Raw genomic sequence first — 15000 nt, 5'->3', positions numbered from 1 at the left:
GAGAGAGAGAGAGAGAGAGAGAGAGAGAGAGAGAGTGATGTATCTCTCCCTTTCTCTATCCTCCTTCTCTCTCCCAGCTATCCCTTTTTTTACTTAGCTCTCGGAATCCTTCATTTCTCTCTCTCTCTCTCTCTCTCTCTCTCTCTCTCTCTCTCTCTGTGTGTGTGTGTGTGTGTGTGTGTGTGTGTGTGTGTTTATGTTGAGAGAGGAAGTCCTACTTCATCACGTGCAGCAGAATCATTGGATTAAAGACACGAATGTCTGTCACGAATCCAATCAGTGGTCTGATGATGCCAGACGATAACGATAGGACCCAGATAACAACAATATTTTGGTTCACACTTCACCCAGTTTGGCCGATTTAGATAATTTGGTCAAACACGATTTTTGACTGATAATTAAGGATTAATATTTTTTTTAAATTTTTAGATCAAACCGCCGTTTCTCGAGGTTAACAAGTTCCCAATTTCACCTAATTTTTCTTCATTAAAAAAAAACCCAGTGCGTATTAAATGTTGAAATCTTTTGGAATTTCACACAGATGGGGAGAAAGATAAAGGGAGTAAATGTGACTCATATATAAGGGAGCAACACAAAATAAACGACGTTTCGGCCTTTGACCTTTTTCAAGTAAATACGAAAACGTCGTTTATTTGTGTTGGTCCTTACACATTTAGATACCCCCTTTATCGTTCTCTCCATCTTATTGGCTCATTAAGGCACCTCTAGTTTTTTGGATTTCACACACTTACGTCATTGAGGAACAATAAGATAAAATATTATAATAATAAAATGGTAAAATTACCTTTAATTTTTTTTTCTCAGGGGAATCTTTTCTCTGGTATTTGTATTAAGAAAAGAAAGACAAGCCCGGCGCAGCGCAGCGCCACATAGACGCCATCTTAGAACCGATTTAAATGCTATGACGTCATCGGAATGCAAACTGTGTCTAACCTGATGACTCATAAGAAAACGATGACTCATACATGTTATCAAAACTTTAATTTGTACACGTCATAATCACTCATATGGAATATCATTTGGAATACGGTGATTCCAAACTGACAGAAAGTGTGGACTCTCTAAGTAAGGAACAAAATGAATATTAAAGCTTAAAAAAAAAAGGTTTTTAAAAAAGTTTTAGGGTCAAAATTATTGTTTTTATTGCTTTTGTTATTGGCTGGGGGATGATTTTGAGCTCGAAACGTTCCGTATTTGATATTTTGTTCTTTTTCGCACCTGTTAGCCCTATATTCATCTTTGTTTCTAACCGTTTTGAATAAAATATGATTGAGATTGCAATTCCTGCCGGGTGGGGGTGTGTGCACGTGTGTGTTCGTGCGTGTGTGTGTGTGTGTGTGTGTGGAGGGGGGGGGGGTGATACTGTTTCATCATCAACAAACTATGTGTCTGTATTGAGGATTTCTCCAATCATCAAATCCATGGAATAAAAAAATCCACTTTAAAAAAACTGCAACAAAAAAAGAAAACCTCTTTCTTAATAAAGATAAACAGCTTTATTAGTACAAGGGAGATAAATCAGGTAATAGGACATTAGCTCAAAAATAGTAAAAATATATATATATAGAAATGGTTGAAGAGTTGGGTTTTTATTTTTTCTATGCGCCGAGCGAGGCTCGAACCAAGGACTGTCATAGCCGCACATAAATGATAAATGATAAACAAATCAAAACATGAATAAATGGATAGATTTATAAATAGATAAATACTGTGTATGTAAACATCAACAAAGATACCGTCCAACGCATCAAAGCACAAAACACACTTCATTCAAAATTCGTCATCAATTTATTATCTATCTATCTATCTATCTATCTATCTATCTATCTCTCTATCTATCTATCTATTATCTATCTATCTATCCCTCCATCCATCCATTTATTTATTTATCTATCTATCTATCCATCTATCTACCATTCTATGTATCTATCTATCTTACTATCTATCTATCTATCTATCAATTTACCTACCGACCTATTATCTACCTATCTATCTATCTTATCCATCTATCCATCCATCTATTTATTTATCTATCTTTCTATTCAATCTATCTACCATTCTATTTATCTATCTATCTACCTATCTATCTATCCATCTATCAGTCTACCTACCTACCTATTATCTACCTATCTATCTATCTTATCTATCCATTCATCCATCTATTTATCTATCATCCGATCTATCTATCTATCTATCTATCTATCTATCTATCTATCTATCTATCTATCTATCTATCCATCCGTCCATCAATCATCCATCCATCTATCTATCCATCAATCCATCCATCTATTTATCTATTTATCTATCTATCTATCCATCCATCCATCCAAATATTTATCTATCTTTCTATCTATCTATCCACCCATCCAAATATTTATCTATCTTTCTATCTATCTATCCACCCATCTATCCATCCAACCATCCATCCATCTATCAATCTATATATCTTTTTTTAAATTACTGTCAACGTACAGAGTAAATATTTTCCCCATTTATCATCCACTGCTCTCAACATCTTTCGGCAAAAACACATTTTATGATAATCTGTTTCGATTACTGGAAGCGAATAATACCTTATACTAATCAAGATTCTCACGGAAGGCAAAACATCACCAATTTGACGGCTATTGCTAGGAATGACAAGCTCAATGTCAAGCCTGGAATAAAAATAAGAAAGAAAAAGAAAAAAAAAACATTAAAAAAAAAAAATTGGTGGCTGCTTTATAATTTTTAGTCATATTAAATTTCTCCAAGGTCATGGTCACTCTTATAATGTATTTGCATTAAACGATATTTAACTGATTAGATATAGATCCTGATATTTTAATTTATGGTTAAAAATATGAGACAAATTGGGTTGAGATTAGCTATTTTTATTGACGATATTAGATATCCTTTCATTTTGAGGTCAAAAACTGACAAATAAAATATTGTATTGAAGACATTAGATATCCTTTGTATCGGTTGTCAAAAACTGACAAATAGAATATTGTATTGAAGACATTAAAGATCCTAACTTTGTATCGGTGGTCAAAAACTGACAAATAGAATATTGTATTGAAGACATTAGAGATCATTTGTATCGGTGGTCAAAAACTGACAAATAGAATATTGTATTGAAGACATTAGAGATCCTTTATATCGGTGGTCAAAAACTGACAAATAGAATATTGTATTGAAGACATTAGAGATCCTTTATATCGGTGGTCAAAAACTGACAAATAGAATATTGTATTGAAGACATTAGAGATCCTTTGTATCGGTGGTCAAAAACTGACAAATAGAATATTGTATTGAAGACATTAGAGATCATTTGTATCGGTGGTCAAAAACTGACAAATAGAATATTGTATTGAAGACATTAGAGATCATTTGTATCGGTGGTCAAAAACTGACAAATAGAATATTGTATTGAAGACATTAGAGATCCTTTGTATCGGTGGTCAAAAAACTGACAAATAGAATATTGTATTGAAGACATTAGAGATCATTTGTATCGGTGGTCAAAAACTGACAAATAGAATATTGTATTGAAGACATTAGAGATCCTTTGTATCGGTGGTCAAAAACTGACAATTAGAATATTGTATTGAAGACATTAGAGATCCTTTGTATCAGTGGTCAAAAACTGACAAATAGAATATTGTATTGAAGACATTAGAGATCCCTTGTATCGGTGGTCAAAAACTGACAAATAGAATATTGTATTGAAGACATTAGAGATCCCCTGTATCGGTGGTCAAAAAGTGACAAATAGAATATTGTATTGAAGACATTAAAGATCCTTTGTATCGGTGGTCAAAAACTGACAATTAGAATATTGTATTGAAGACATTAGAGATCCTTTGTATCGGTGGTCAAAAACTGACAAATAGAATATTGTATTGAAGACATTAGAGATCATTTGTATCGGTGGTCAAAAACTGACAATTAGAATATTGTATTGAAGACATTAAAGATCCTTTGTATCGGTGGTCAAAAACTGACAAGTAGAATATTGTATTGAAGACATTAGAGATCCTTTGTATCGGTTGTCAAAAACTGACAAATAGAATATTGTATTGAAGACATTAAAGATCCTAACTTTGTATCAGTGGTCAAAAACTGACAAATAGAATATTGTATTGAAGACATTAGAGATCCCTTGTATCGGTGGTCAAAAACTGACAAATAGAATATTGTATTGAAGACAATAGAGATCCTTTGTATCGGTGGTCAAAAACTGACAAATAGAATATTGTGTTGAAGACATTAGATGTTTTTTGTATCGGTGGTCAAAAACTGACAAATAGAATATTATATTGAAGACATTAGAGATTCTTTGTATCGGTGGTCAAAAACTGACAAGTAGAATATTGTATTGAAGACATTAGAGATCCTTTGTATCGGTGGTCAAAAACTGACAAATAGAATATTGTATTGAAGACATTAGAGATCCTTTGTATCGGTGATCAAAAACTGACAAGTAGAATATTTATTGAAGACATTAGAGATCCTTTGTATCGGTGGTCAAAAACTGACAAGTAGAATATTATATTGAAGACATTAGAGATCCTTTGTATCGGTGGTAAAAAACTGACAATTAGAATATTGTATTGAAGACATTAAAGATCATTTGTATCGGTGGTCAAAAACTGACAAGTAGAATATTGTATTGAAGACATTAGAGATCCTTTGTATCGGTGGTCAAAAACTGACAAATAGAATATTGTATTGAAGACATTAGAGATCCTTTGTATCGGTGATCAAAAACTGACAAGTAGAATATTTATTGAAGACATTAGAGATCCTTTGTATCGGTGGTCAAAAACTGACAAATAGAATATTGTATTGAAGACATTAGAGATCATTTGCATCGGTGGTCAAAAACTGACAAACAGATTACTGTATTGAAGACATTAAAGATCCTTTGTATCGGTGGTCAAAAACTGACAAATAGAATATTGTATTGAAGACATTAGATGTCTTTTGTATCGGTGGTCAAAAACTGACAAATAGAATATTGTATTGAAGACATTAGATGTCTTTTGTATCGGTGGTCAAAAACTGACAAATAGAATATTGTACACAGCGTACACAACGACAACAGTTTAGTTGAGACGGGATCCCGTTCCTGACACCTGCTGACCCGGTCACGGTGAGCGGTCAATCACCGAGAGGAATTTACCTAACGGGGATTGCCGTTTCACTCAATTTAACAATGTTTTGTTTTATTGGCTGTTAGACACCCATATTGAATGAGTTGAAATATCACTACTTGGTATAAAAGTTTATATTTTCTACTTTTACTGTGTGTTTTTTTATTTTTTCATAGTATTACTAGATTTCTCAATATAAGTTATCAATGAACGGTAACAAATTACACAAAAAATATAGCGGGTGCAACATTTCAAAAATTAGAGAAAAAAAAAACGTTGCTATGGATTTGTCTGAATTTTATGTATTATAAAGAGAAGATGTAAATACTTCTCTTCACAAAAAACATATTTTTCCTCAACACAAATATATCCGCTACGAGCATTCAAACTCGTCAGTGTAGTTTGGGGCTGGTCTTTAACTGAATTGCGTTGATGACAAATCGCATTTTATTCATATCATTGATAATGCCGGATGCTCTTTTTTTTCCAATTTTGCTGTTGTTTGGTGACAGGTCTCTGTGCCTTGTTCTCCAAGAAGTCTAAGTCCAAACTTATATTGAGTGATGTGTGGTATGCACTGGTACTCAAGGAGGTGTTGTTTTGGGATTATTTTGTTTGGAAAATATTTTCTGTATGTATCCGTGTAATGTTTTATTGCACTTTGAATATATTGGATCGTGTCTGCTTTGATCGATTTTGTGTGTGAAATAAAGTTGTGCACATGACTATAGGCCTTGTTTATATTGTCGAAAATTAATCCAATACTGCAAGCGTCGTCAATGATGAGTGGGTCGTGGGTGCAGTTCTTTGTTTGTTGGATAATTGTAAGTGTAGACTTTTTCTTGTTAGTATTTGTGGCAGTGGTTGCCAATGAATGATCTGCTGTGGTAAGCCTGTTGTGTAATGCGGTATTCTGTCCAATTCAGAGGCCATAATATCACCATCCCTGAGGGTGAGTGGCTCGTGCATGAGATTTGAAAGTCTCTCCTGCGTTTTGGAGTTTGTTGTTATATTCTACTCTGTCGATATCAAACATGCAAGTGCAACCCGTTTCAAGGTTGATTTATTTATTATTAGCGTCTTGGCAATGAGAAAATACAAAGAAGCTAATGAGTCGTGTGTTCAATGTGCTTTATAATGTGTACTTTTTACACATAAATTATGAGTGTGCTCCTTGCTTGTCCAATGCCGTGTCAGTCCCATAGACTAAAAGAATGTTATTAGAATAATTTGAACATTTAAATGGTTTCTTGCGGGCACGTTTCTATTTCTGTGTTAAACAAAGCATACCACGACATGTCCTACATAATGAATTCACTGCTTGGTTATGACTTGCAATTGTGTGGTCCATGCTGTAAGAGAAAATTCAAAATTGACTGAGCGATGTAAGCAATGATATAGTGAATTAATGAATAAAATGAGTTTTAAAACACTCTGTATTACTTCTCATATCCATGCATACATAACAGCGTACATAAAATTTGGAAAAAGAAAAACCAAATACTTCACCCAATTTGGTGAAAGAAAGGGGGGGGGGGGCAGGAAAATTCTAACAAGCAGTTGAGCTAAGTTGAGGCCCAACACACAATGTCATTTAAAATTAAACATTAGCAAGATAATTCAAATTATGCAATTTAAAAATCAAATTAACTCATCATTGAAAAAAATAAAAAATAAAAATACAATTAACAATAAAACCGCAGCGAAATATTACGTTTCAATAACAAGGCTAAAGAGGTAATATCATTATTACCTGACCTACCGCGGAAGAATAATCATTACAAAATAATGAAAACTGAAGAGTAAATGAAACTTACCTCATTTCGTAGTAAAACTTGTGCCTTGTGAATCACACCAAAAAAAATTTGAAGTTTATAGCAACGTTTTTTTAGAATCCTGAGGTAATTACAAGTAATTTTATTTAAATGTTATAGAAAAATATGTGAATTTGAATCACGGCTTGTGGAATAAGTACTGGAGATATTGAAATAAAAATTGGACCGATGGAAAGAGGAGGTCTGCGAGAATTCTTTGCATTTGGGTGGAATTGCATCGTCACGAAGATCGTGAGGTTAATTGGTACGGAAATCATCCATTGGTATCACCCAATGCACGTCAAATCTACGTTCTGGGAATTGATATCGGCTGACCGCTGTTGACCCCGGTTACCTGTCGGGTGAGGTTACGTCGGCGCTCGGAACAGCGGGAAACTAAACGGTAACAACAAGATATGGAGTGAGTAGAAAAGTGCCAGAAGACAATAGAGAATAAAAAATTTTTTCGCGGCGGTGGTGGGGTTTGAACCTGCGACCTTATTGGTACGAAAAATCCGCCTGGCAAGTGAGAGCGTGGCTCTACCGTGTGAGCTATCCACGAACACAAAATATTCGTTTCAAACCCAAAGTCATTTCTAGATCCCTCTCTCACCCACTTCTTGAGATCGCCGATTCGTTCGCCACCATCGCGAAGTAATTTTGACCAGCAGTTAAGCTTAATAGCCAATATTCTCATCACAAACATATAACATAGAAACGATTGAGACATTGAGTATGCTCCGGTGTATGGGGTGAATTTTTAATTCAGAAAAGTGAGTGGAGCAGGCACTTATGTTGGTAACAACAAGATATGGAGTGAGTAGAAAAGTGCCAGAAGACAATAGAGAATAAAAAAATTTTTTGAAAATTTTATTCTCTATTGTCTTCTGGCACTTTTCTACTCACTCCATATCTTGTTGTTACCAACATAAGTGCCTGCTCCACTCACTTTTCTGAATTAAAAATTCACCCCATACACCGGAGCATACTCAATGTCTCAATATTATACACTGGAGCATACTCAATGTCTCAATCGTTTCTATGTTATATGTTTGTGTTGAGAATATTGGCTGTTAAGCTTAACTGCTGGTCAAAATACTTCGCGATGGTGGTGGGCGAACGAATCGGCGGTCCCAGAAGTGGGTGAGAGAGGGATCTAGAAATGACTTGGGTTTGAAACGAATATTTTTGTGTTCGTGGATAGCCACACGGTAGAGCCACGCTCTCACCTGCCAGGCGGAGTTGTCGTACCAATAAGGTCGCAGGTTCAAACCCCACCACCGCCGCGAAAAAATTTTTATTCTCTATTGTCTTCTGGCACTTTTCTACTCACTTCATATCTTGTTGTTACCAACATAAGTGCCTGCTCCACTCACTTTTCTGAATTAAAATTACAAATGGTTATGTATGAGTATATTGGTTAATATTGTTTAAGCTTAACTGCTGGTCAAAATACTTCGCGATGGTGGGCGAACGAATCGGCGAGTCCCAGAAGTGGGTGAGAGAGGGATCTAGAAATGACTTGGGTTTGAAACGAATATTTTGTGTTCGTGGATAGCTCACACGGTAGAGCCACGCTCTCACTGCCAGGCGGAGTTGTCGTACCAATAAGGTCGCAGGTTCAAACCCCACCACCGCCGCGAAAAATTTTTTATTCTCTATTGTCTTCTGGCACTTTTCTACTCACTTCATATCTTGTTGTTACCAACATAAGTGCCTGCTCCACTCACTTTTCTGAATTAAAAATTCACCCCATACACTGGAGCATACTCAATGTCTCAATCGTTTCTATGTTATATGTTTGTGTTGAGAATATTGGCTATAAGCTTAACTGCTGGTCAAAATTACTTCGCGATGGTGTGGCGAACGAATCGGCGATCTCAGAAGTGGGTGAGAGAGGGATCTAGAAATGACTTGGGTTTGAAACGAATATTTTGTGTTCGTGGATAGCCACACGGTAGAGCCACGCTCTCACTTGCCAGGCGGAGTTGTCGTACCAATAAGGTCGCAGGTTCAAACCCCACCACCGCCGCGAAAATTTTTTTATTCTCTATTGTCTTCTGGCACTTTTCTACTCACTCATATCTTGTTGTTACCAACATAAGTGCCTGCTCCACTCACTTTCTGAATTAAATTCACCCTCACGGGAGATATCAAGTCAAATCGTTCTTTTATTGTTTGTGATGAGAATATTGGCTATTAAGCTTAACTGCTGGTCAAATTACTTCGCGATGGTGGCGAACGAATCGGCGATCTCAAGAAGTGGGTGAGAGAGGGATCTAGAAATGACTTTGGGTTTGAAACGAATATTTTGTGTTCGTGGATAGCTCACACGGTAGAGCCACGCTCTCACTTGCCAGGCGGAGTTGTCGTACCAATAAGGTCGCAGGTTCAAACCCCACCACCGCCGCGAAAAATTTTTTTATTCTCTATTGTCTTCTGGCACTTTTCTACTCACTCCATATCTTGTTGTTACAAACATAAGTGCCTGCTCCACTCACTTTTCTGAATTAAAAATTCACCCCATACACCGGAGCATACTCAATGTCTCAATCGTTTCTATGTTATATGTTTGTGATGAGAATATTGGCTATTAAGCTTAACTGCTGGTCAAAATTACTTCGCGATGGTGGCGAACGAATCGGCGATCTCAAGAAGTGGGTGAGAGAGGGATCTAGAAATGACTTTGGGTTTGAAACGAATATTTTGTGTTCGTGGATAGCTCACACGGTAGAGCCACGCTCTCATTTGCCAGGCGGAGTTGTCGTACCAATAAGGTCGCAGGTTCAAACCCCACCACAGCCGCGAAATTTTTTTTATTCTCTATTGTCTTCTGGCACTTTTCTACTCACTCCATATCTTGTTGTTACCAACATAAGTGCCTGCTCCACTCACTTTTCTGAATTAAAAATTCACCCCATACACCGGAGCATACTCAATGTCTCAATCGTTTCTATGTTATATGTTTGTGATGAGAATATTGGCTATTAAGCTTAACTGCTGGTCAAAATTACTTCGCGAAGGTGGCGAACGAATCGGCGATCTCAAGAAGTGGGTGAGAGAGGGATCTAGAAATGACTTTGGTTTGAAACGAATATTTTGTGTTCGTGGATAGCTCACACGGTAGAGCCACGCTCTCACTTGCCAGGCGGAGTTGTCGTACCAATAAGGTCGCAGTTCAAACCCCACCACCGCCGCGAAAAAATTTTTTATTCTCTATTGTCTTCTGGCACTTTTCTACTCACTCCATATCTTGTTGTTACCAACATAAGTGCCTGCTCCACTCACTTTTCTGAATTAGAAACTAAACGGTCAGATTTATAGTGCAGATTAGACGCCGTGTGTAGTGAAGACATTTAAGATCCTTTGTATCGGTGGTCAAAAACTGACAAATAGAATATTGTATTGAAGACATTAGATGTCTTTTGTATCGGTGGTCAAAAAGTGACAAATAGAATATTGTATTGAAGACATTAGATGTCTTTTGTATCGGTGGTCAAAAAGTGACAAATAGAATATTGTATTGAAGACATTAGATGTCTTTTGTATCGGTGGTCAAAAACTGACAAATAGAATATTGTATTGAAGACATTAGATGTCTTTTGTATCGGTGATCAAAAACTGAGAAATAGAATATTGTATTGAAGACATTAGATGTCTTTTGTATCGGTGGTCAAAAACTGACAAATAGAATATTGTATTGAAGACATTAGAGATCCCTTGTATCGGTGGTCAAAAACTGACAAATAGAATATTGTATTGAAGACATTAGATGTCTTTTGTATCGGTGGTCAAAAACTGACAAATAGAATATTGTATTGAAGACATTAGATGTCTTTTGTATCGGTGGTCAAAAAGTGACAAATAGAATATTGTATTGAAGACATTAGATGTCTTTTGTATCGGTGGTCAAAAACTGACAAATAGAATATTGTATTGAAGACATTAGATGTCTTTTGTATCGGTGGTCAAAAATTGACAAATAGAATATTGTATTGAAGACATTAGATGTCTTTTGTATCGGTGGTCAAAAAGTGACAAATAGAATATTGTATTGAAGACATTAGATGTCTTTTGTATCGGTGGTCAAAAACTGACAAACAGAATATTGTATTGAAGACATTAGATGTCTTTTGTATCGGTGGTCAAAAAGTGACAAATAGAGGACTAGTATAGAAACTCCGAAAAAATGGGGACTTGTAAAGTCTATTCTGGTCTAGTGTATTTTGTATTTCCTACCCAGCATTGGAAAGAGTATCAGCCATAGTGAATCCATAGAAATGCGCTATATAAATGTTTATATATAAATCTATTTATATCTGTGACTCACTGCATCGAAAGGACATTATCTTGGAGTGGAGATTACGTCAAAATTGAATATAGAGTTTTAAAAAAGGTCATAAATTGACATTTTGGTTTTATGCTTTTTGTATTAGACATTCTATACAATTTATGTAACTATAATTAGATATTTTATACATGTTATGTTACTATAATTAGACATTTTATACATGTTATGAAACTATAATTAAACTACATTTTATTAACGTTATATTACTATAATTAGACATTTTAATAATAATAATAATAATAATAATAATAATAATAATAATAATAATAATAATAATAATAATAATAATAATAATAATAATAATAATAATAATAATAATAATAATGATAATAATAATAATAATAATGATAATAATAATAATAATAATAATAATAATAATAATAATAATAATAATAATAATAATGAATAATAATAATAATAATAATAATAATAATAATAATAATAATAATAATAATAATAATAATAATAATAATAATAATAATAATATGGCATTTTATACATGTTATGTTACTATAAGTAGACATGAATCCCACTTCATAAAACACTAACTTTATTCAAGTTCCATATTTTCAACTATAAAATCAATTTTTCTCTTCAATATCACTCGGACGCAAAAACGTTTTGTCACGATGGGTCACATATAATCCAATAATCTCACCTGGATAAATATGACGTGACGGGGATGAGTTGTGACCTTGATGAACTTTGCACTCTTCCTCCCAGTTGTGTGGAATTCTATTGGCGACTACCGATTGAAATGTTGACAGCTTGCATGGGTCTTCACAACCTGGAATATTGAGTCATCGTCATCATCATCATGATCATCATCATCGTCATCATCATCATGATCATCATCATCATCATCATCATCATCATCATCATCATCGTCGTCGTCATCATCATCATCATCATCATTATCATCATCATCATCATCATCATCATCATCATCATCATCATCATCATCATCATCATCATCATCATCATCATCATCATGATCATCATCATCATCATCATCATCATCATCATCATCATCATCATCATCATCATCATCGAAAGCAATAACAACAACAACAAGAACCACCAGGACAACAACAACCAAGAACGACAACAACAGTTGGTCTTGTGGAAATGGCCCAGTTGGGACAAATCAGTTAACAGATGTGTCAATCCTTATAAAATCAAACAGATCATCCACCTTACGATAAAAATTCCTGGTAATTAATTCCATTTATAAAATCTCCATATGAAAAGTCTCACATATCCCGTGATAAACTAGCGACAAATACCAATGTAATAATAATAATATTCTAGTCTGGTACAGAGATCTACATTTTAACGGCCTCATAATATTCTTCACAATGCCCTTGTATCTACAACAGATTGCCCGTGTCAATATTCTTTATATTATTCTCTATCACCTTTGGTTTTAGTCACACACACATACACACATACTCACACACACACACAAATACACACACACGCACACACATACACACACACACACACACACACACACACACACGAGCAGACGTCACAGTCCATACACAATCCCATCACAATGAGCCAATCAGACAACCGTTTTCAGTCTACATAGTATTTGAAAAAAAAAAAAACAGAAAAAAAATCGTCCTTTTGCCAGTTAATTGTCGGATCAGAAGTCAATCGATTTAAATGACCTTCATCTTGGCAAAAACTCTCAAACTTGAGACTGAAGGAAGACTTCGCGAAATCCCATGTTTGAAAGTTTTGCCAAGATGAGGGTCATTTAAATCAATCAATATTTGAAGAACCAGTTTTGTGGCCAAATTTTAAAATACGTGTTTTCCAGTGTAGGGCAGTTGACTGGTTGAATAAAGTGTATGTTTTATTGTGATTTTCTATTCAAGAATTATGAAATAAAAACCATCTTTTACGCGTTTACTATCTACCAAGCAACAATACCAGGTTTTAATGTGACAAATAAAAATAAAGCCTGTATAAAATTTTACCGGTTGTTTATTACCGAAGTTAATGGTAGGGTAGCTGAGTCTGTCTGACCCGGACGAAAGCGCTTTGTTGTAAACCAGCATTCTATTCAAATCAATATCGATATATTTAATGTTACAATAATTGAGATAAATTCCGGGTCTATAGCCCAACAGCTCTTAACGAAAACAAGTCAAAGTGGATAAAATACAAGTAAATGAGCTCCTGTTCCGTACGTTCGTTTGTGTGTTGTTTCCAGTGAAGAATGAATTTAAAAAGATTATAACATCTGGTAATATGAAGAATGTGGACAAGCACTTGACCTTAACCATAACGTTAAAAATAAAAATGATGTAAATGGTCTCCACGAGTCAATTGTTCATACAGTGAGGTTGAGATGTCAGGCACTCTGTTATAATACAGAAATAAAATTTGTTGGATTAGCCAGGAGACACTAGACACACCATTAGGCACAAGGTATTCAGAGTCACTAGACTTACCATTAGGCACAAGGTAATCGGCGACAATAGACTCACAATTAGGCACAAGGTAACCAGAGACACTAGACTTCCCATGAGGCACAAGGTAATCAGCGACACTCGACTCACCATTAGGCAAAAGGTTATCAGCGACAATAGACTCACCATTAGGCGAAAGGTAATCAGCGACACTCGACTCACCATTAGACAAAAGGTAATCAGCGACACTCGACTCACCATTAGGCAAAAGGTAATCAGCAACACTCGACTCACCATTAGGCAAAAGGTAATCAGAGACACTAGACTTACCATTGGGCACAAGGTAATCAGCGTCACTGTTTGAATCGTTACGGAAGTAAATCTTGATGTAATCTCCATTGTTTATCTTGTGTAGTTCCACCATGATAACTGAGGCATATGGAGGCTGCATGTTGTTCGACACAGTCATGGCGTTCAGCAGCGCTGACACGGTGGAGTCATGCTGTAGGACAAGAAATTACAAGACAATTAGAAGACAATTGAGAAGTCAATTGACAAGTCAATTGACAAGACAATTGACAAGACAATTGACAAGACAATTGACAAGTCAATTGACAAAACAATTGACAAAACTGTCACAGTAAAGATTGTTCACAATTATCTTATTAAATTTTATTTTATTAAGAACTGAATTCATCTCACTCCAGTTATATTTCGGTAGGCTTAGATAAACTTTACCTTCTAATATTAGATCGTCTTTCCTTTTATAGCCTTCCCTTGAATTAATTTCTAATTAGTGAATACTTTTCGTTCTACATTCTGTCACGTAGCCACTTATTATAAAAGCTGATAGGTCTAACACTCTACACTCACTTTCTCTCCACAATCTATGCCGGACGGCCAGTCGCTCTATTCCTATATATATACTGGAAGATTTTTATCTTTTGGGACTTTGTAGATATTATATCTACACCATTAAGACGCCGGAGCTTTTAACTTTGATTGTATAATCTTCAAGGATCAAACCCAAGCCCGCTGTACTACACTATAACCTCTTTCCAATTGCCTGGAAGCGGAATTTTACGAGTCCAATCCTGTTATCAGAGGAATAGATCATCCAAGCCCATCAACTGCCTGGAAACGTAAACTTATGAACCTGACATATTATCATAAGTTACGTAAAATATTCATATCTCTATTTGTAACTGCCACGATCACTGTTTATCTCTTTTAATTAAATTTCATCATTATTT

The 15000-nt window shown here is 35.2% G+C and overlaps 1 protein-coding gene across 2 annotated transcripts in view; it reads right to left on the bottom strand.

Annotated features, from left to right (window-relative positions):
• Nucleotides 1-1494: 1494 nt before the first annotated feature.
• The window catches only part of LOC144956273 (prostatic acid phosphatase-like), a 22565-nt gene continuing 9059 nt past the window's right edge, over nt 1495-15000 (bottom strand). The window contains exons 8-11 of one of the 2 annotated variants that reach the window (XM_078886737.1): nt 14078-14249; nt 11983-12111; nt 2595-2678; nt 1495-1879 (exon numbers count right to left, since the gene is read on the bottom strand). In XM_078886737.1, coding sequence (XP_078742863.1) covers nt 2614-2678; nt 11983-12111; nt 14078-14249 — 366 coding nt within the window. In that variant the 3' untranslated portion in view covers nt 1495-1879; nt 2595-2613. Of the gene's footprint in view, nt 1880-2482; nt 2679-11982; nt 12112-14077; nt 14250-15000 lie in introns of those variants that run through there. The other variant, XM_078886736.1, reaches the window with a different exon arrangement.

Source organism: Berghia stephanieae, chromosome 11 (assembly GCF_034508935.2).
Source record: "Berghia stephanieae isolate SIO BIC M18660-M18661 chromosome 11, UCSD_Bste_1.3, whole genome shotgun sequence".
NCBI lineage: Eukaryota > Metazoa > Mollusca > Gastropoda > Nudibranchia > Aeolidiidae > Berghia > Berghia stephanieae.
The sequence above is the reverse complement of the archived record's forward strand: the minus strand, read 5'-3'. Positions and strand labels throughout refer to the sequence as shown.